The sequence below is a fragment of the Schistocerca piceifrons genome, chromosome 11, assembly GCF_021461385.2.
Source record: "Schistocerca piceifrons isolate TAMUIC-IGC-003096 chromosome 11, iqSchPice1.1, whole genome shotgun sequence".
Lineage (NCBI taxonomy): Eukaryota > Metazoa > Arthropoda > Insecta > Orthoptera > Acrididae > Schistocerca > Schistocerca piceifrons.
In genome coordinates this window covers 58,837,006-58,860,198 of record NC_060148.1, presented here as the reverse complement: position 1 = coordinate 58,860,198, position 23,193 = coordinate 58,837,006, and the positions used below count along the sequence as shown (strand labels likewise).

General features: G+C 37.1%; 1 protein-coding gene across 3 annotated transcripts in view; it reads left to right on the top strand.

The window, feature by feature from the left end:
• The first annotated feature begins 592 nt into the window (after nucleotides 1–592).
• LOC124720031 (zinc finger protein 93-like) overlaps nucleotides 593–23,193 on the top strand; it is a 71,387-nt gene continuing 48,786 nt past the window's right edge. For all 3 annotated transcript variants that reach the window (XR_007006042.1, XR_007006041.1, XM_047245281.1), the window contains exons 1-2: nucleotides 593–833; nucleotides 14,030–14,104. Coding sequence is in view for 1 of the 3 variants with exons in the window: in XM_047245281.1 (XP_047101237.1) it covers nucleotides 14,075–14,104 (30 nt within the window). In the remaining 2 variants the exon portion in view is untranslated. The remainder of the gene's footprint in view (nucleotides 834–14,029; nucleotides 14,105–23,193) is intronic.

Genomic DNA, 23,193 nt, shown 5'->3' with positions numbered 1-23,193 from the left:
TATCTTACCCCTAGTGAGACAAGACTCTACATCCATACATTTGCCCTCTAGCCATCCCTGCTTAGCCATTTTGCACTTCCTGTCGATATCATTTTTGAGACGTTTGTATTCCTTTTTGCCTGCTTCATTTACTGCATTTTTATATTTTCTCCTTTCATCAATTAAATTCAATATTTCTTCTGTTACCCAAGGATTTCTATTAGCCCTCGTCTTTTTACCTACTTGATCGTCTGCTGTCTTCACTACTTCATCCCTCAGAGCTACCCATTCTTCTTCTACTGTATTTCTTTCCCCCATTCCTGTCAATTGTATGTTTATATGTTTATATGTTTATATATAGAAATTCGGGTACGGGGCGTGGGAAGAATGTTTAGATGCCTCTGTGCGCGGTGTAATTAATGTACTGGGATGGGAAGAAAGCCTAATAACTGGTACAATGGAAACTACCTTCTGCTATCCACTTTATAGTGGTTTGCAGAGTATGCATGTGCATGTAGTAGTATTAATTTCTGCTGGAGTCTGCTTGAGAATCATAAATTGTTACACTAGTCGATACTCGATATCGACATCGACTCATTATTGGTCCATTGTTTGCCCGGCCATGTTGACGGGATTTGGCGGTGTTGTGTTTGGAAATTCGAAATCAATGTTGATAAATTGTCCGATGAAGTTGTTGCGGATTTGATTCAATACACCCAAAGTGTAAAAATATATAGCTGCACAATTTTAAGCTGTGCACTCATTGGTGTAGGAAGAATCGGACATTTGCTGACGAAGACTTTTGTTTCAGTTTACCTTCGAAAACATCGCACAGCTATTGATTTTAGAATGAAGTGAGTCTTACAAGTTGCTAATATTATTATTTATAGACATTTTTATATGATTTGATATTGTTCACAATAAGAGAAACAGCTGTAACGCGATCTCTTCGAATTAAGCACGAATTATGAAACGCTTTTGTGTCGATTTGATCACAGCTGTTCATTTTCCATTTTTAATCAGAAATGCGTAATTCCTACTTGTGTAATTCCTACAAGTGCGAGTGTTCATGTTGTAATCGCCGTTGTGTTGTTTGTACTACATGTGAGAGTACTAAAACGCTGCGATTGGTATAAAAATTAAAATTTGGTTGTTATTTGCGTTATGCGTCTCTGGCTGTTTAGCGCCGCATTTCGTTCACGACTTTCCCGCATTACGATAGAAGAGGTAACTTAAGCTATCTTTGACTGCAATTTTCATGGAAAATCTCTCCAATGCCCGGCACACTATTTCATGAAGGAGCTATATTCTCTCGTACTATTTCAAATACGCGTATGTGTATGGAAATAGATTTTGTTCTCTACTGTTTCAACACGTACACTTGGTTGTACTGAAGGCGTAATGTAGTGTCGTACAACCGTTTTATATTCAGATACTGCTAAGTCTACAAACTGAAATTATCTGTTGACAAAATGTCGAAGAGACATTACTTTCCCAATACCATTTATCTATAGTTCCATTTCAAGGTGTAAATTGTGTGTCATTATTTTGGGGAAATATTTTTAATTTTCCATCATAATTTGGAATAAGTGTACAACCTCGTAAGTGTTTAACCTTTTCTCCTTTCTGTTCGTCAGTAATGGTTTTGGGAGTCGTGGAAGTCATAAGAAAAGGTGTTGAAGGTACTGTCCGTCACATTGGCCAGTCTTCATGTCTCATTTAGTTCAACATGAAATGAGATGCATGCACGTTTTGAGTTACTGAAAATTTGACTCTGTACCACCTAAGATTTAATGTGTTGAATGAGAAATCTGTTACTGCCAGTACATAAGAAAGTGGAAAAGTGTTAGCTAATGCTTTGTAGATACAGTGTACAAAACAGTTCTGTGTTTTGTTTATTTCTCTGCAAATAACTTATTATTACTTTCAATAATCATAGGAAAAGCAATAATAATCAAGAATTTTGCTGAAGATTAGATTAGATTAGATTCAGTTTTCGTTACATGGACCCAAAAATGAGACGATTCTAGTGGGTGTGGAACATGTCAGAAAGTTTAACATAAAAAACACAGAACATTTGAATATAATATTTTTAAAAAACATGGTTGTGGCAACTAACTGATTAGAACATAGTTTGTATATTACCGAAGCCAGTGAAAGTATCACGACAACCGTTTTTATATACATAGTGTGATCTAGTTATATTGTATTCCCATTGGTAACTTTCTTTTACCGACTGTTATTTTCAAGTTTTTAAAATGTAGAATGTTGTTTATTCATCTCGTAATGTAAGTTACAAATCAAAGATTTTTGTACTGGAGACACGTCAAATTACTTCAGAAAAATAAAGATATAATAATCAACACACATAAGCAGACATTTCTGAATTTTTAGATATGAACAACTTAACAAGAACACATATAACACTTATGATCATTTTACAGCTTGCAATACAATTTCTACAATATATTTACAATTTATTATACAATACATAATCTGTATTGTTTCTTTTCTGTTCAAATTTCCAAACTGTCCTGCATGAATTCTTCAATTGAATAATAACATTTCTACACTAGTCTATTAAATAACAGTCTTTTTAATTGGTCAGACTCCATATTTGACAGATTTGTGTTATTTATTTTATTGTAAATTTTTAATTTTGTATGTAATGGTGTTTGAGCATAAAGTTTTAAATTATCAGAGGGAAGTTCGAAACTGTCTCCAACGAGTACTGTAGTTGTGGTTGAAATGAAAATTGTCAAGTGAGTTTTGATTTTTACACATGAAAACGGTACACATAACGGTACACAGAAGGAACTGTTACTATTTTTAATTTTTTAAATAATGTTCGACACGATGTTCTTTTTTGGACTAAACTCATATGTTTCTTATGATTCTCTTTTGAAGTGTAAGTAATCTCAGGCTGTTTGTATAGAGTTTTCCCAGAAAATTATTCCGTATTGAATTATAGTTTCAAAGTAGCTGTGGTAGATTATTTTCCTGGTGTCCATAAGGGTGGAGCCTAATAAGACATTAATCGCATAAGCCAGGCTGTTTAGTTTGTTTGCTATGAAGTCTGCATGTGCCTTCCAATTTAAATTTGTGTCTCAAGATTTAGACCTAGAAATTTTGCATGACTTGCTTCAGTCATTTCCTGATAGCCATGCACTATTTTTATGTGAAATGCTGATGATGTTTTAGCACTGAACTGCTCTAATTGTGTCTTTGTGACATTGAGTTTTAATCCATTTTGCTGAAAACATAATTGTAGGTTTCCCATTATATTTTCCATAGTATCATGAATTTATTCTAAATTGTCATTTTCAATTAAAACAGAGTGAACATCAATGCTTAAAGGTAAATAATTTGTGTACAGCAGAAAAAGATAAGGCCCTAAAATTGAGCCATGCTGGATCCCTGTACAAATCTTTTTCCAGTGTGAGAATATTTTTTTCCATTTGAATTTAGAATAACTCTCTGTTTTCTTTCAGACAAATAAGATTTGAACCACTGGGGTGCCCTGTCCATGATTTCTTACCTCTCTAACTTGTGTAGAAATGGTGATTGACCGAGTCAAAAGCTTTGGTCAAATCACAAAAAATACCTGTGACCTTTTTACCCTTGTCTAAAGCAGAGCTTATCTTTTCAGTAAATTCCCTGATAGCATTTATTGTATTTTTCCCCATTTGAAATCAAAATTGATTTTTAACTAGGTCTATATGTCAATTTCTATACGAAAGTTTTCAAGATGTTTTGCAACAATCCTTTGTATCAACTTAGCTAAAACTGGCAGCAGGGAAATAGAGCGGTAATTTCCCATGTCATCTGGTGAGCCATTCTTGGACAATGGTATTATTTCAGCATATTTTCATCCAGGAAATATCCTTCCTCAAATGACTGATTTATAATTTTAGCCAATGGATAAGAGATGATGTTATAAACAGCCTTGACTACAGTGGTTGGAATTTCATTCCATCCAGCTGATTTCTTATTTTTAGAAGACTCTATAGCATCTTCTACACCTTTTGGGATAATTCTTTTGGATGTTTTAAGGCATGTATTTTGTTTTATAGGTAAAAAGTTGACATCTACCTTGTCCAGGTGGGCTGTGATATCTACTTCTGATTTTGCCATATTTATGAAAAAATCTTTGAAACAGTTGACATTTGAAAAGAATGTATAATTATATCATTTTAATTTGAACAATTTGTTCCCACTTGTTGTTTACTCTCAACTCAGACTTGACGACACACCAAATTACCTTTGATTTATTTTCATTTTTACCAATATACATGTTGTTAGCCAATTTTTATGCTGCTTGTACAACTATTTTGAATGTGTTCGTATATCTCTTTACATACCCCACAAAGTCAGCATTCTTGTTATGTTTTAACTCATTCTGAAGCTGTCTTTTCCTGGCACTAGATACTTTTATTCCCAGTGTAATCCAATTTATTTTATTGGCCACTTTTGGGTGCAGTTCTTAGTTCGTTGGAAACTATATTTACATTCTCTTTGCTAAAGTTCCATTTAAAACGTTTTCACATATTTTGGTTTCCCTATTTTTGGAAGCTCTATGAGCAGTGCTGAATGATCTGATATGCCTAAATCTAAATAGACGTTACTTTCGTCCTCAAACTGATGAAAGGTTTTAATAACGAGAACACCCCTACCCAAAACGTCTATATTCCCATATGGCTGCTGATATTTTGATAGTTGAAGTAGGCAAGATTTTATGACATTATGCTGAAGATTAGATGGGTAGATCACATAACTAATGAGGAGGTATTGAATAGAATTGGGGAGAAGAGGAGCTTGTGGCACAACTTGACTAGAAGAAGGGATCGGTTGGTAGGACATGTTTTGAGACATCGAGGGATCGCCAATTTAGTATTTGAGGGCAGCGTGGAGGGTAAAAATCGTAGAGGGAGACATATTTAGAAGGATGTAGGCTGCAGTAGGTGCTGGGGGATGAAGAAGCTTGCACAGGATAGACTAGCATGGAGAGCTGCGTCAAACCAGCCTCAGGACTGAAGACCACAACAACAACAACAATGCTAATTGGTAATTTCACTGGCTAAAGCAGTTTTTTGTATTGTATTCTTCAAAACTTCCGATACCAGTAATGATGTTGAAAGGACCAACATTTTGTGGTCGTTACAGCCAATAGTCACTCACTTTGTTGTTTTGATAAAAATTTCAAATCTGTAAATTTCAGGAGACATATAGCCAACACTTAAGAAAGTAGCAGAAATACAGTAAGTACACCTACAGTATTTGTGGAGAGGGACTGAAGAGGAATTTTTCATATGTTTCTGCTGTCACACAGAATTAACATGCTGGCAAAATGGAAAACCCTGTTAATAAGTGAAGAAAGAAGTAATAACAATGTAAATTGTTCAATAATGTCAAACACAGTTTTGGTTAATGAATGTGTAAGTGCTGCATAATATAATAGTCATGAATGACACAACTTCGTTGCAGTTAGTGTATTACAAAAATAAATCAACAGTATCAAACCTGAAAGACAATATTCTATACATACCTTACCCAAAGGCCTACACACTCTCCCATATTTCTCTTTAAAATGTACAAGTGTGATGTTGCCTACGTAACACATTGAGAAGTTCCAACACATACAATCACAAAACATGAATAACAAATTCACTATTATTCCACTTTTGTTCTTTGAAAAAAATAACAAATAAGAATTCAATTTCCCAGTTTTCTACAGTCATGGCAAAGACAGTGTTGTTCAGTTTTTTAACCAGTTACTTTAATTTTAAAATGGAGTTAGTAGTGCATACTACATACTATCCTGCTTCATGTATGCAGTTTTTTTTGTTTGCTTTTTGCATTTAAGGTGTATGTACACATTCTGCGCTTGATGGTGTGTTCATTCTAATGCCTCGTTATTGCCGTTTGTATTACATTGTTGTTTGAAAATAAGTTTTTTTGTGAAGTTTTCAGTGCACTGAATTTTCATCTTGTTGGCTTTAGATGTCAGCTACAGTTTCTTCTTTAGTTGCCGAGGCGTGCACAGTAAGATTGTTGTCTACCTGGAGGTGTCCTCTGTATCAAAAGTTGACAAAGGTGGACAAAATTCTTTCACTAATTCCACCACGGGAATGTCATCCTCACCTTCATCATCAGGTGTTCCTGAAAATGGGTCACCCTTGGTGTGGGATGGTGAAGAGAGTTCTCAGAATCCATGTTTAAAACAATTGGCCATTGTCTTTTGAGTGACTTTTTCCTGCACTCTGCTACCTTAAAATTGCATCAAGCACTTTGAAAACTGTTTCTTTCGAAAACATGTTTTTATCATTTGAATTTTTTTTTACTGCATTTTTAGAGATTTTATAACTCGCTGGGCCCTAGCCTGTGGAACTAAAATGACACATGGAGGTAAAAACACAAGCTTTATACATGGCAACTTATTGACAGCTGCATGGAAAAGGCAGTTATTGACCAGGAGAATAGTTTTCATTTCTTTGATTTGAGCCGAGAGTCCAAGTTTGCAACACCTTTTGAAAACCGTCAGATGTCATCGAAGATTTTACATTGTTTTCATGAAGTATGGGTGGGGGTGACTGTTTATGAAACACCTAGCTTTTCTTAATTGTCAGTCACGAAAGACTTTTCTTTACATGTTCCTGTCATATTGGTGGCATCCTTCACTGTGATTCTCACCTTGGACATTTTCCCATCCAAACACTGTTCACTTTTAAATTTCAGTGTCTTACCTGGGTTCATGTCGTAAGGCAAGCCAGTTTAATCTGCATTTAATATGTCATCTTGCTTGTAACCTTCCACAAAACACGCCACATCTTAGATAGCCACTCATTTGTTATACCATCAAGTAGTGTATCAGCTTCGCCACATATTTTAACAGTGAAACTATCTTGTTGGGCTCGGACACATTATATCCAGGATGATGAATAATTGAAGTTTGGATTCCCCAACCGATGCGCAGATTCATTGGCTTTCACTTGAAGAGTAGGTCCATTGATCGGCACATTATTTGATCTTTGCTGCTTAAATTATGTAAACTAAGCTTCTTCAATATTTTTGTGCTCCTATGCTCTCGCTCTCTTGGTTTTTAAAGAATTGTGTTGGCGAAGGGGAGGGAGGGGTTCTGTATTTTCTCTCTGTCCTTCCAAATTGTAGAAAGACAGGCAGTTCCTTTGTGATGCTAATGTTTGTGTCCCCATTTCCTAATTACCAGATTATATGTGACTTTTTTGAAATATTAAATATTTTCCTCTCTTTGGTGACATGTTTCAAATGATGCATTGGCTGTTCAACGCAGATACTTATTTGAACCCAACAATCAATGGAAAACAAGAGTTTTGTAATAAGCATTACATGAACCATGGACCTTGCCGTTGGTGGGGAGGCTTGCGTGCCTCAGCGACACAGATAGCTGTACCGTAGGTGCAACCACAACGAAAGGGTATCTGTTGAGAGGCCAGACAAACATGTGGTTCCTGAAGAGAGGCAGCAGCCTTTCCAGTAGTTGCAGGGACAACAGTCTGGATGATTGACTGATCTGGCCTTGTAACACTAACCAAAACAGCCTTCCTGTGCTGGTACTGCGAACGGCTGAAAGCAAGGGGAAACTAGAGCTGTAATTTTTCCCGAGGGCGTGCAGCTTTACTGTATGATTAAATGATGATGGCGTCCTCTTGGGTAAAATATTCCGGAGGTAAAATAGTCCCCCATTCGGACCTCCTGGCGGGGACTACACAAGAGGACGTAATTATCAGGAGAAAGAAAAATGGCGTTCTATGGATCAGAGCGTGGAATGTCAGATCCCATAATAGGGCAGGTAGGCTAGAAAATTTGAAAAGGGAAATGGATAGGTTAACGTTAGATATAGTGGGAATTAGTGAAGTTCGGCGGCAGGAGGAACAAGACTTTTGGTGAGGTGAATACAGGGTTATAAATACAAAATCAAATAGGGATAATGCAGGAGTCGGTTTAATAAGGAACAGCAAAAAGGTGGGAATTTAAGGAGATGGGACCTGGATAAACTGAAAGAACCAGAGGTTGTACAGAGTTTCAGGGAGAGCATAAGGGAACAATTGACAGGATTGGGGGAGAGAAATCCAGTAGATGAAGAATGGGTAGCTTTGAGAGATGAAGTAGTGAAAGCAGCAGAGGTTCAAGTAGGTAAAAAGACCAGGGTTAGTAGAAATCCTTGGGTAACAGAAGAAATACTGAATTTAATTGATGAAAGGAGAAAATATAAAAATGCAGTAAATGAAGCAGGCAAAAAGGAATACAAACGTAACAAAAACGAGATCAACAGGAAGTGCAAAATTGCTAAGCAGGGATGGCTAGAGGACAAATGTAAGGATGTAGAGGGTTATGTCACTAGGGGTAAGATAGATACTGCCTACAGGAAAATTAAACAGACCTTTGGAGAAAAGAGAACCACTTGTATGAATATCGAGAGCTCAGATGGAAACCAAGTTCTAAGCAAAGGAGGGAAAGCAGAAAGATGGAGGGAGTATATAGAGTGCCTATACAAGGGCAATGTACTTGAGGACAATGTTATGGAAATGGAGGAGGATGTAGATGAAGATGAAATGGGAGATACGATACTGCGGGAAGAGTTTGACAGAGCACTGAAAGACCTGAGTCGAAACAAGGCCATTTGAATATGTCTGCTTGTGTCTGTATATGTGTGGATGGATATGTGTGTGTGTGCGAGTGTATACCCGTTCTTTTTTCCCCCTAAGGTAAGTCTTTCCACTCCCGGGATTGGAATGACTCCTTACCCTCTCCCTTAAAACCCACATCCTTTCGTCTTTCCCTCTCCTTCCCTCTTTCCTGACGAAGCAACCGTTGGTTGCGAAAGCTAGAATTTTGTGTGTATGTTTGTGTGTCTATCGACCTGCCAGATTAGATTAGATTAGATTAATACTAGTTCCATGGATCATGAATACGATATTTCGTAATGATGTGGAACGAGTCGAATTTTCCAATGCATGACATAATTAGGTTAATTTAACAACATACTTAAGTTAATATAACAACTTTATTTTTTTGTGTTTTTTTGTTTTTCTTTATTTTTTATTTTTATTTTTTATTTTATTTTCTATTTTTTTAATATTTTTGTTTTTTTTCTTTTTTTTTTAATTTATATCTAAAAATTCCTCTATGGAGTAGAAGGAGTTGTCATTCAGAAATTCTTTTAATTTCTCCTTAAATACTTGTTGGTTATCTGTCAGACTTTTGATACTATTTGGTAAGTGACCAAAGACTTTAGTGCCAGTATAATTCACCCCTTTCTGTGCCAAAGTTAGATTTAATCTTGAATAGTGAAGATCGTCCTTTCTCCTAGTATTGTAGTTATGCACACTGCTATTACTTTTGAATTGGGTTTGGTTGTTAATAACAAATTTCATAAGAGAGTATATATACTGAGAAGCTACTGTGAATATCCCTAGATCCTTAAATAAATGTCTACAGGAAGATCTTGGGTGGACTCCAGCTATTATTCTGATTACGCGCTTTTGTGCAATAAATACTTTATTCCTCAGTGATGAATTACCCCAAAATATTATGCCATATGAAAGCAATGAGTGAAAATAGGCGTAGTAAGCTAATTTACTAAGATGTTTATCACCAAAATTTGCAATGACCCTTATTGCATAAGTAGCTGAACTCAAACGTTTCAGCAGATCATCAATGTGTTTCTTCCAATTTAATCTCTCATCAATGGACATACCTAAAAATTTGGAATATTCTACCTTAGCTATATGCTTCTGATTAAGGTCTATATTTATTAATGGTGTCATACCATTCACTGTACGGAACTGTATGTACTGTGTCTTATCAAAATTCAGAGAGAGTCCGTTTACAAGGAACCACCTAGTAATTTTCTGAAAGACAGTATTGACAATTTCATCAGTTAATTCTTGTTTCTCAGGTGTGATTACTATACTTGTATCATCAGCGAAGAAAACTAACTTTGCCTCTTCATGAATATAGAATGGCAAGTCATTAATATATAATAAGAACAACAAAGGACCCAAGACTGACCCTTGTGGAACCCCATTCTTGATAGTCCCCCAGTTTGAGGAATGTGCTGATCTTTGCATGTTACGAGAACTACTTATTTCAACTTTCTGCACTCTTCCAGTTAGGTACGAATTAAACCATTTGTGCACTGTCCCACTCATGCCACAATACTTGAGCTTGTCTAGCAGAATTTCATGATTTACACAATCAAAAGCCTTTGAGAGATCACAAAAAATCCCAATGGGTGGTGTTCGGTTATTCAGATCATTCAAAATTTGACTGGTGAAAGCATATATGGCATTTTCTGTTGAAAAACCTTTCTGGAAACCAAACTGACATTTTGTTAGTACTTCATTTTTACAGATTTCGTTTGGTAAGTCACAAAGATGATGTGACTTACCAAACGAAAGCACTGGCAGGTCAATAGACACACAAACAAACACACAAAATTCAAGCTTTCGCAGAGGGTAAGGACATTCTAATCCCAGAAGTGAAAAGACTTACTTTATTGGGAAAAAGGGACAGGTATATACTAACACACACACATCAATCTGCACATATAAAGACACTGGCATTGGAATGACTCCTTACCCTCTCCCTTAAAACCCACATCCTTTCGTCTTTCTCTCTCCTTCCCTCTTTACTGACGAAGCAACCGTTGGTTGCGAAAGCTTGAATTTTGTGTGTATGTTTGTGTGTCTATAAACATGCCAGCACTTTTGTTTGGTATATATATATATATTTCTCCCCCAGTTGGAGAAATGCGCAGTTTTATGTTTCCGAGTATTTAAAGCAAGTTGCCGAATGTTTGCACCACTGTGAAATTTTATCAAGACTTGACAGTATTTGTTCTGCCCACCCCACCCCTTTCCCCCTCCTTTCTTTCTCCCAGTACAGTGCTTCATTATAGATAGCTCCCTCATCTGTGAAAGCTCTGAGGGTACTATTGTGTGCCAGGTCTTTAGCAATAGTTCCAGCACTACTTCTACATCTGTCATGTTCACCGTATCAAGAAACCCTCAGTCCCTTCACAAATTTCACTCAATGCCCTGTACTTTCACACTGTCAATAATAGGTTTAAGTGTGGTATTGATTTTTCCAAAGTTAAGAAATACTTGCATCCACTTGGTTGCCTTGATCCATAGCTTTTAGGATGCTGTGCCTGAAAAGTGTAATTTTGTTTCTTAAAACATGTTTTTGGAATCCATAGTGGCCTGCTTTGGCCCTAAAGATACCAAAATATTTTCACATCACAGGAACTTCAAGTGTAGCATTAGTCCTTCAGTTTATAAAGCAGCAGCAGTATAGCAGGTGCTTGATGTCGTAAGCACCATGTGAAGACCATCTCTGAAAATAAAATTTGGATTGGTGTCATACCATCTGGAAAAATTAAAAAGCCATCAGTCAGCATTATGTGTGATTGGATTTTCTCTTCATGATGCGCAGTAACATCAAATGTTTCAATAAGTGCTGCATGTCCAATGTCCTGGATGGTAGAAGGGGACACTGAACATATTTAAGAAATCAAACAAGGATTAATTTTAAAAGAATTAAATGATTTTGTAGTTGTTCAAAATATTCCACTTTAACACATTTTTGCATTCAGTGAAACCAGTCCTTAAAGCAACAATGCCACACTTCCTGAGACACTCCAGAAATGGGGTTTTTATAACAGTGTGTATACGCCCTGGAACAAACAGGAAATCTGGGAAAAACCCGGGAATTTCCTCATCCAGTAGAAATACAGGAAAAACCCAGAAATTTTTTGTTGTAGTTTTAGGTTAATTTTGATAATTTTGACAGGTAAGAAATGATAGTCTAGCAAAGAACTTTACTTGATTCTGGTACTTCAGAATAATACTGCAGCAATAAAACATAAATGAGAGAATAGCACCAGAAGAAAAATACAATTGCAAAGAAAATGCACCATTCACAGCATCAAAACACAGTGCACTCACAAGCACTTGCCGACAACAAAATGTGTCAAATACTATGCAGTACTTTGTAACAACAAACTGCTTTCGATGAGCACGATATCACAACAATTTACATTTCTAACATGTCACAGGTAAATTTTGCAAATGGTGGTTTGCAAAGCATTAGTTTCTAAGTAAATTTCATTTTACACACAATGAATTATGTTACAAGTAAGGATGTGCGATGAATTTCTTAAATCACAGAGCATTAGATTCTCATTCAAAACACTTTGAGGACCAGACACTTCGAAAAATTTTGAGCCCAGAAGACGAGCCATTTATGTTATTATTTGAAAGTTTACTGGCACATTTGTGTTTGGCATATCTTATAGCATAACAAACACTAAAAAAAGACCAGGTTCCAAGGTTAGCTTTTCATATTTATTTTAATTCTTCATAGATTACAAATTATGCAATAACAGTGGCAAAAAGTATAATTATCATTCAAAAAACATTACAAAGTGAATTCTTGAGCAGTTTCACCTGTTAATTGGCTTTTCTATGGAAAAGTCGAAGTGTTTGGTAGAATGTAAATTCAGCCATTTAACCCATGAAATTTTCGGTGCACAGTAGTGAAATTTATAATCGTGCTTGTCAGAAATATTCTGGTGCTGCAGTTTAAGCTGTGCTCCTAGTGTCATGCCTAACCACACTCTTGTGGAGGGAAACAGCAAAAAATTGCCATGCATTAAAGATGGTTCGTCTCTCTATCTATATTGTCCCTCCGTTCACAAAAAAGTACTTTCACCAGAGGTATACTGTACTTACACCTGGAAGAAAGTGTATTTATAACCGGGATATCCGGAACTTTCTTTTTCCCCCATGTACGCATATACAGCAAGTGATTCCATGCATTTTGTCTTTAATTTTTGGAAACAACAATAAATCGCAACGTGCTAACGGAGGCTGTATGGTGGAGGTTCCATGGTGTTGATCTATAGAGCATTCACATACTGTGTTATTAGTTTTTCTGTGTGTCGCGTTTTCATGATGTAAAATTATTTTTTCTTTTGGGTGTTTTTCACTGACTTTTTCAAAAATTGGTGGTAAAGAGGCATATGTGTAACAACACCAGCAACAGTGTGTCTATCTTCTATAGGAGTAATATGGTCTCCTTTTGGAAAAGGTTTAGGTTCTGCTCAAAAGACCGATAGAAAAGATTGACTTTTGTTTTCGGAATCATGACATTACACCCAAGATTGATCACCAGTACCAATATTCCAAACCAAATTTCAGATGTTGCTTTGGAATTTTTCCTGAGTGTTTCCGCACCCATCAATGTATTGTTGATTTTGATTGAGAGTCAGTTTGTGTTGCACCCATAGACCCCAAATCTTTCTCATAATTGATGTAAAATGTTTTGGATTTGACTCGTATCAACTCACAATGTTACCTGAAAAAATACAGATGATGTCCATTATTGTTATTCAAGCATTGCTCAAACAGCAGCAATATTTTCACCAGTAACAGCATTCTTTGGATGTCCTTCAGAAAAATTCATCACTATGAAAAAGAAACCAGTCTTTTGAATGTGCTACAACAATTACAGATTGTTGCCTTAGATGGGACTGTTTTGCCAGATACATTTCTAAGCCGAGCTTTACATTGGGTAGGTGTTAATGACAATTTAAAATCATAAAGAAAATCATAACCTGTAAATTTTCTCTAATCTAATACATTCGTCGGTACACAAAAAAAAAAATCTTAAAATGATGATGATTAACAAAATGTTGGAGCTAATTGAACGAACTATGCAGCAATCAACTTGCAAAACATTAGAAAGTAGCTGTCAAAAATAAATGTGTTTCAATTGTTTATAGAAGTATGGCATTCTAAAAATTTTTCAGTCTGTCCCTCATAGCGAGGCCAGTGTACTTTGGGAGGAGAATGATGAAAATAAAATGAATGCTGGTAGTGAGTGAAGTTAACAGTGATGTCGTAAAGGCAGACATTTCTGTGTAATTGATCTGTATTATGACAAAAAAAAAAACGTAGTTAAGGGTGACCATTGCAATTATAATCTGAGACATCATTTCCTGTTCTAGGGGGCAAGATGCTGAGAAGTAACGTGAGGGCAAACTGCATTCAACATGGACGCTGTCGATGTCGCGGGAGTCTTGGTAAGTCAGTAATCTGTCTCCTGGCTTCTCAAAAGATATGTTCTGTTTCACATCAGCATACAACTTTTCCTTTCTATCTCATCATATTGAATACTGGTGTATAAGAGCACCAGTACACCTCTGATCCCCGATTCTGCAAAGAATTGAACTCCAATGTGCAGAATAGCTTCAGATTTCTGGTAACTTTACAGATGAGATAATGCGTTAAGTATTTGGCATTTAGAAAATATTTGACCTTATGTTTAAGGTTGTTGGAAGTTGCTAAGTGCTCTCCTCCGTGGTTAAGAGTATTAAAATCCTAATGGTAAACAGTTGAAAAGAAGATTTGCAACAGAGTGCCAGAGTTTTAAGCACTCCTAAAAAAATCAGTGAAGTTCAAATAATACTAGGTACAGAGAGCTGATTGAAACCTGAAATTGGTAGCAGTGAGATTTTGGGGGGAAATTTGAGTGTATATTGAAGGAATTGGCAAATGGAGCACGGAGGTGGCGTATTTGTCCCAGTAGACAACAAACTGAAAGCCACCGAGATAGAAGTTGAAGCTGTATGTGAGATTGTTTGGGCAAGACTCAGTATTGTGGGTGGGCATAAAATGATAATTGGGTCCTACTATCACCCACCAGACTCGTCGTCTGACGTAACCAAAAACATATGAGAAAACCGCAGTTCACTCTTACATAAATTCCACAGTTATACAGAAATCATCGGTGGACACTTTATTCGTCCAACTGTTAATTGGGAAAATTACAGTTTTTTTAGTGGTGGGTGTGATAAGACATCCTGTGAAACATTACATAATGTCCTCTCTGAAAACCACATACAACAGATAAGTAGGATCGTCACTGATGATGGAAATATATTGGATCTAATGGCAGTAAATAGACATGACTTCTTTGAGGAAGTCCTCTTTGAAACTGGTATCAGTGACCATGACACAGTTGTGACAACAACGATTACAAAAGTACAAAGGACAACAAAGCAAGCAGCTATATATTTTCAGTAAACTAGATAAAAAATCAGTTGTGTCATATCTCAGTGGGGGAACTTGAAACTTTCAGTACAGGGCAGAAGTATGTAGAGAAACTATGCCTCAAGTCGAAAGAATACTTGACCGTGCACTGGATAGTCAGTGCAAGGACAGGAGCATGAAAAGAAACTATGGCTCAAGTTGAAAGAACAGTTGACCATGTACTGGATAGATATGACCTGTAGAACAGTTCATAATGGGTGGGAAGTTCTATGTTACACAGTCACTGTAAAGAAACTTCTAAAGGAACAGAGATTTCTGCACAATAGATGTAAAACAAAGCATAGGGCTGTATATAGAGAGCTGCTGAGTGAAACTCATTTATCTGTGAAGAGAGCCTTCAACGACTACCGTAGCAGAATATTGTCAGATGATATTTCACAAAAATCAAGGAAATTCTGGTTGAAGCAAAAGCTGAAAAGCTTAACTCTGTTTTCAAATGTTTCTTTACATAGGAAAACCCAGAAGATTTGTTCCAATTTAATCTCTGCACAACTGAAATGATAAATGAAGTGTGTCAGTGGCATTGAGAAAAAGCTGAAATAGTTAGAACTGAACAAAGCTCCAGGGCCAGATGGAATCCCTGTTAGATTCTATACTGAATTTGTGCCTGAATTAGCCCTTTTTAACTATAATGTACCGTAAATCCCTAAAAAAATCTGTGCACAGTTCTTGGAAAAAAGCACAGGTCACACCTGAAGAATGGTAGTAGAAGTGATCCACAAAACTACCATCCGATATCCTTAACATCGATTTTTTGTAGAGTCTTGGAACTTATTCTAAGCTCAAGCGTAATGAGCTATCTTGAACAGAATGACCTCCTCAATGCCAGCCAGCACATATTCCAAAAGTGTTGATCGTGTGAAACCCAACTCGCTTTTCTCACATGACATACTGAATGCCTCGGATTGAGGCAGTCGGGCAGATCTAGCATTTCTTGATTTCCAAAAAGCATTTGATTCAGTACCACACCCATGCTTGGTGTCAAAAGTACCATCATATGGGGTATCAAGTGACATTTGTGACTGGTTTGAGGTCGTTTTGGTAGGGAGGACACAGCATGTTATCTTGGATGGAGAGTCCTCATCTGATGTGGAAGTAACTTAAGGTGTGTCCCAGGGAATTGTGTTGGGACCCTTGCTGTTCATGTTGTATATTAATGACCTTGCAGACAATATTAATAGTAACCTCAGACTCCTTTAAGATTAATCAGTTATCTGTAAGGAAGTACTATCTGAAGGAAGCTGCATAAATATTCAATCAGACCTTGATAAGATTTCAGAGTGATGCAAAGATAGGCAATTTGCTTTAAATGTTCAGAAATGTGAAATTATGCATTTCAGAAAACGAAAAAATAATGTATCCAACGACTATAATATCTATGAGTCGCTGTTATAATCGGCTAACTCTTACACATACCTAGGTGTAACACTTAGTAGGAGGCTGAGTTTTAGGTAAAGCAGGCAGTAGACTTTGTTTGATTGGTAGAATACTAGGGAAGTACAATCAATCTAAAAAGGAGATTGGTTAAAAATCACTTGTGTGACTGTTTCTAGTATATTGTTCAAGTGTGTGGGACTTGTACCAGATAGGACTAACAGGAGACATTGAATGTATACAGAGATGGGCAGCACGAATGGTCACAGGTTTGTTTGATATGTGGGAGAGTGTCACAGAGATACTGAAGGAAAACTACCCAGAGAAAGTCTACTAACAAAGTTTCAAGAACTGGCTTTAAATGTTGACTCTAGGAATATGCTATAATTCCCTGCATATCACTCACACGGAGTCGTGTGGATAAGATTAAAATAATTACGGCATGCACAGAGGCAGGCAGTCAGTCATTCTTCCTGTGCTCCATACACGAATGGAACGAGAAGAAACCCTAGTAACGTGTACCTAGGGACATACCCTCTGCCGTGCACCTCACTGTGGTTTGCAGTGTGTAGATGTAAATATAGCTGTAGATATCAAACCCTGTGTGACTACAGTCTGGATAATTTGCGATCTGGATGTCACATGAAACACCTTCCATCCAAAAGTTTCCAAACTTAGGTTATTTGGCTGGCAATTTCAGTGTTTTACAACGCCATCATCAGACCCTGAGTGCAGACACCAGTGGTACCAGTATGAAATAGATAACCGAAATAGGGGTGTGGTGCAAGTCGTAATATGTAATAACATAACAATACCAACCAGAGTAGGAAGTTACATATAGTTACAAGTAAATTAAGGAGTGAAGTAAGAGAATGTGCACACCACATTAACGTAAACTAGTGAGCAAAGTATATATGTCATATAATCGTAAAAAAGGAACCTGCTAAACGGAGGTAAATATTTCCTTTTGTTTGCGCATACGGTACTCTCCTAGTGATTTATAGGGAAGTATTTCAGGCCACAATTTTGGTTACGACAGTTTTGATAGATATCCCCTGGACTGATAGTGGCATGCACCTGTGATGCCTTCCTTTGACTAGGACCTCTGTCTTTGGAAATCACTGGTTTTCACCTTTTGCTTGTTCGGTTTGAATGCTGTCGGCAGATGACGGTTGAAGTGATCGCTGTAGCAAGTACGTACAAACGTTATTTTCTATCTTGTATTGTTATTTCAATTATGGTTCCTTTCATTTGTTACTTCCTGTGTCTCATTTCTTTTGAACAGAAATCTACTAATACCAGTATTGCTGGCCCCCGTTTTGATCACAACCGAAGTAGGATCTTCCTACACCTTGGCCAGGGTAAGCTTTCATTCATATATTGTTTTTCACATGTGTTTGTCTCATGTTTTGGTGCGTAACAACCACATCAGATTTTGAGCACGTATCACCTGGTTTATTGACAATATATGCACCTTTATAGTAGCTAGATTATGTATTTCCTTTACATTCTTCCTTCCTTCTTCATTAGAAGTAGAATTAGTACAGTTCTATTGACAATATGTACTTTCATAGTATTTTATTTTCGGTTCTACTTTTTTTTTTTCGGTGGAAGAGTGACGAGTACGATTACGAGTAAGGATGGTAGACCTCAGGTAACCACATTCGTGTTCCATCTCGTGTAATTAGGGACGCAGCAATGATTACACGTGACACACTTGCAACAATTGTGGGTTCTGACTGTATATAATCATTTGAGGCTGTCTCTCAGTGTGTGGTCTTTTTGTGGTTTTTGTACTACATAGTATTTGCCTCTTGTCATATGTTGTCATTTAGATACTTACTTTTTTGGGTGTTCCCAGTCATACAGTATCACAGCACTAATTCGGTTGAAGTGTACCGAAAGTAGGTAATGTTAACGAATGTGCTCCATTCATTAACCTTTTGTATTTTAACACGTATCGATCGTGCCGCTGTCACGGGTTATCGCACAGTAATACCCCCGACCCTTTAAGCACTAACTTTGACGAGCAGTGACACGTCCTCGACCATTACTAAAAATACGATATTGCAGTGCCGGTGTTATTCTGACGACTGTGCGGTGAACACAGCCATTACTAAACGCGTCGGATGAATTCGCAGTTGCGAATAATAACTACTATCAGCTGTAGAGTTGAATGACGACAATGAAAGTTTGTGCCAAACTGGGACTCAAACCCCCCCGGGTTTACCCACTTGTGATAAGTGGGAAATCAGGGTTTGAGTACCGGTCTGCCACAAACTTTCATTGTCATCATTCCATTCTACAGCTGATGGTAGTTATTATTCACAACTGCAAATTCATCTGATGTGGTTACTAAAGTGGTTTTGGTTTTATTGGCCTTGTAAATTGTAGATTTGTACGGCTTTACCGTCTGTAGTGCGTCTGTGGGTACAGTACTGCACATGTAACAGAGGGACCTGTGTTCCCACACAATATTCAAATCGTTAGGCATGCTACTCGTTAAGGACTTTCGACAAATTGTATCAGTTTCGTGACATTATTTGACGTGATGTAATGGAACCACTCTTACTGACTCCATTACCTCCACTAGTTGATTCTGTGATTTTTCTCCTACAATTCTGACCCCAAATATGTTGACTCTGATGTTGTGTGCTCCCCCCTTTTTATAGAAGTTAGACATCACCTGGGTTTCCACAGGTTTTATTCAATTGGCAGTTGTTGTTTAGACAATTTTATGATGCCTTATATGCTGATGGCACGGCTCTCTCATTTTTTGGTTTAACGTTTTCACAGTGGAACGGTTTATTATTAATGATTTGCAACACAGAAATTCTGGTAACACATGATGTTCTAATCTGATATGGATGTACTTCCTCTCTCTGTTTTTCCCCCTTTGTTTAGTCCGTGTGAGAGTGTTAAGCATTCTTTCACATAAGAGGTTTTATACAATAACCACGGTCGACGGCTTGCGCAAAACGTTCTTTCTTTTTCCTTTTAGGATTAAACTACTTGAAAAGAGGGGCTTGACTTCCCATGTATGGCTGTAGACTACCGTATTTACTCGAATCTAAGCCGCACTTTTTTTCCGGTTTTTGTAATCCAAAAAACCGCCTGCGGCTTAGAATCGAGTGCAAAGTAAGCGGAAGTTCTGGAAAATGTTGGTAGGTGCCGCCACAACTAACTTCTGCCGTCGAATATACGTAGCGCTACACAGGCATGCTTCGCAGGCACAAAGATAAATACTGGCGCCAAAACCTCTGCCTCAGTAAATAAATTAAAAGAAAGGTGGAAGACGAGCTTTTTCCTCCGCCTCGAGTTTCGACCACTGCATTTTCATACATTATCCAATGAAGTAAATACAAATTCCGTATTGTTCATCTTCGAATGTAGCAGCATTTCAATGTACTACGAAAATCCGACTGGAAAGACTGTTTGGGATGTTTGTCAATATGGCCAACTCTACGTTCTGAATTTTTTCCTACCTGTGAGAAGAGATGGTTGCTAATAGGAACTTTTATGAACTGTGAATCACATGCAGTATTCTCTTCACCATAAGAATAATACGAATATAAACATTTTGCCATGTATTCTTTTGTGTTTGCTGCTATTTCATTTAGATCCTGTCTGCCTAATAAACTGCGAAACTAGTGTGAGACAACAGCAAACGCGGTAGAATATACATATCATGTCATGTTTATATTCGTATTATTCTTATGCCTAATAGTGATACAGTCAGAAATGAAGCACTGCAAATGAGTAAATTTTTAAATCTAAGATGACTCCTATTTCTGTACACAAAGATTTTCAAGCGGAGAAAAAATTTAGCTAAACTCTCGTTCAGAACATCTTCTATCATACGCAGTCTATTATTTGGCTCTTGTTGATTATTATCAAAGAAAGCAGCAGTGTAAGTAACAACAAATAGCAGTCTCTTGCCATTGGTTCACTAATAAGACAATTTCTCTCTTTTTTTTATTGTAAGCGGCGGTAGCGCGCACAAAAGCAAGCCATGCCGCGAGCGGCGACAGTTCGTAAACACACGGTATCATAATGCGACAAACAATGCATGACACAGTACAATAATGCATTTTCAGCTTAGAGTGACGTAAACACCTATAACAAAGAAAACAGCACTTGTCAGATCAAAGAAAAATAAGCACTCTATTCAAACCAGACGAAGCACACGAAAAAGTAAAGGTACCCGTATAAATACAGACCCGTATAAATACTGACGCATAGCAATGGCTACCTGGTAAAGCTTAACTGCTGAGCTTACGACTCGAACCAAACTACTGTAGCTGTATCGTCATTCATTCGACCTAAATTCTGTTTCATATTACAATGGACTAAATTTGTTTCGATTTGGAGGTGCGGCCTAAAACTTTTCTCTCCCCTTCAATTTTGAGTCTCAAATTTCAGGTGCGGCTTAGATTCGGGAAAATTTTTTTCCTTGATTTCGAGTCTCATTTTTCAGGTGCGGCTTAGATTCGAGTACGGCTTAGATTCAAGTAAATACGGTACCGTAATGTATGACAGACTGGAAGTATTGAATGTCTGATCATTTTGTTATTTTCAATTAAAATGGGGTTCCACTTTACATTTGTGTTTGCCTGCGTATTAAAATACATAACATAGTTTCCTGGTTATGACTCAGTGCTGAGTGCAACACTTCCATGTATATTGTACTTATGAGACACCACTCAGTGAGGAACACACAATTGTGTTTGTGACCTTTGTACTTCTCGCTAACAATTTTGTACAATAAACATGTAATGGCACACAGTATTGGTTTTTACTGATCTTCAACATGCACAGAAATTTTTCATAACACATATTCATTACTTATTTCGTAATGTCACTTTTCTAGGCTGCACTACAACTGTGCAGTTGCTGTTCTTCAAATGATACAGGTGTCGTTAGCTTTTTGTAGCTTCCTAGTTTTTTCACAAGTCCTGTGTGATGTAGGTTAACATTGCCTTAATGTACTTCCTTGCTTACTGTCATTCTTCGACATGTAACCACAATGGTTGCAACACTACATTGGTTGGCATGATGATGTTAGTGTTGTGAGTGAGTTCTTTCCTCCTTCAAGTTACATGACGAGTGTTAGTTTTCGAGCGAATAGTAATTTTATTAGTTGAAATTGGTGTTTATTCAGGTCACTCACCTGAACCTCAGTTGCCTTGATAATACCCGAGACAGTGTTCCGGTATATTCCTCGATATCAATTAACTGTCTAATCGTAAAGGTTCTAACTGACATATTACACATTGTATAGTATACGCCAACAAAGTGCTTTGGTGGTTTTTCTGTCGTAGGTCATACTATCTGTTCTCTTCCTGTGCTTAAGGGCTACCTGGTAGAGAGGTAAGCGCCTTTGGTTGTTCTGATTGTATATGAGTGTCTTTCTAATACACTACATATGCATCACAGTAGCTTTCTTTTAGGCTTATTCCATAGCTTATGGTTTAGTATATCACCTAGCCACACACCTGCTTGCTGGCAGACGTACCACTTTCATGATAATGTTGATTTTGTCTTTGCCATATTTCAATACGTACGACTTATTAGGAATTTGTTACGGTACATTACTTTAGAGTCACAATTTGATTCACTAGAAATGTTTTATAATTGCATCTTATGTGTTTGTGATTGATAAATTGCACTGATGTATTTTATATTCTCCTTTTATTAGTTATTAGTAGTATATGGAAAATGATGATACATATAGTTTTGGGGTTGACCTCCAGTGAGTGGTATAAGTTTTACTAGTATATGAGAGCATGTAATCAAATGTTTAATGTTCACACTTTACTTATCAATATATGACTACATTATTTTACTCCAGTTTTTTCAGGGGCATTGCGGTAGCATTGTACTATGTTATCTATGCATAATATGAAATATTGACCTTCGTTTATTAGGTTCCTTTTTTACAATTATATGATGTATATACTTTGCTCACTAGTTTAAGTTAATACAGTGTGCACTGTTCTGTTTCTTTAGTCCTTAATTTACCTGTAACTATGTGTAACTTCCTGTACTGGTTGGTATTGTTATGTTGTTATGAGGGCTGTTCAATAAAGAATGATCATAATTTTTTTGTGGTCATAATTTTTCCCACTAAAATTTAATCATATGATATTCTATTAGCTTAATGTGCAACAAACACGCCATAGTAGTTTCGTTGTTGGGACTGCTGGTTCCTGCCTGTGAGAAGCAGGCAATGTCAGATGTTCAGTATCGCCTCCACTGCAACGGAGGTAACACGTGAGGACCAATATGCGGCTTTGAAATTCTGCTTTCGTCTCAACAAATCTTCAGCTGAGGCCTATATAATGTTACAGGAGGCCTATGGAGGTTTGTTCTTCCCTACAGCACAGCTAAAAGGTGGTTTAAAATGTTTAAAGAGGGGAGACAATCAATTTCAAAGGAAGGTGGACACGGTGCTCCAGTTACTGCTCTTACAGAAGAAAACAACACAGCTGCTGTCATTGTGAGAGAGGATCGATGAATAAGATCACTTTCTGAAATACTGAACATTTCATTGGGTGCCATCCACATGTTGGTGACAGAAAAATTACACATGACACGTGTTTGTGTGTGATGGGTTCCAAGACTGTTGATTCCCGAACAAAAGGACATTTGCGTGCAGGTCTGCGTGCAGGTCTGCGTGCAGTTA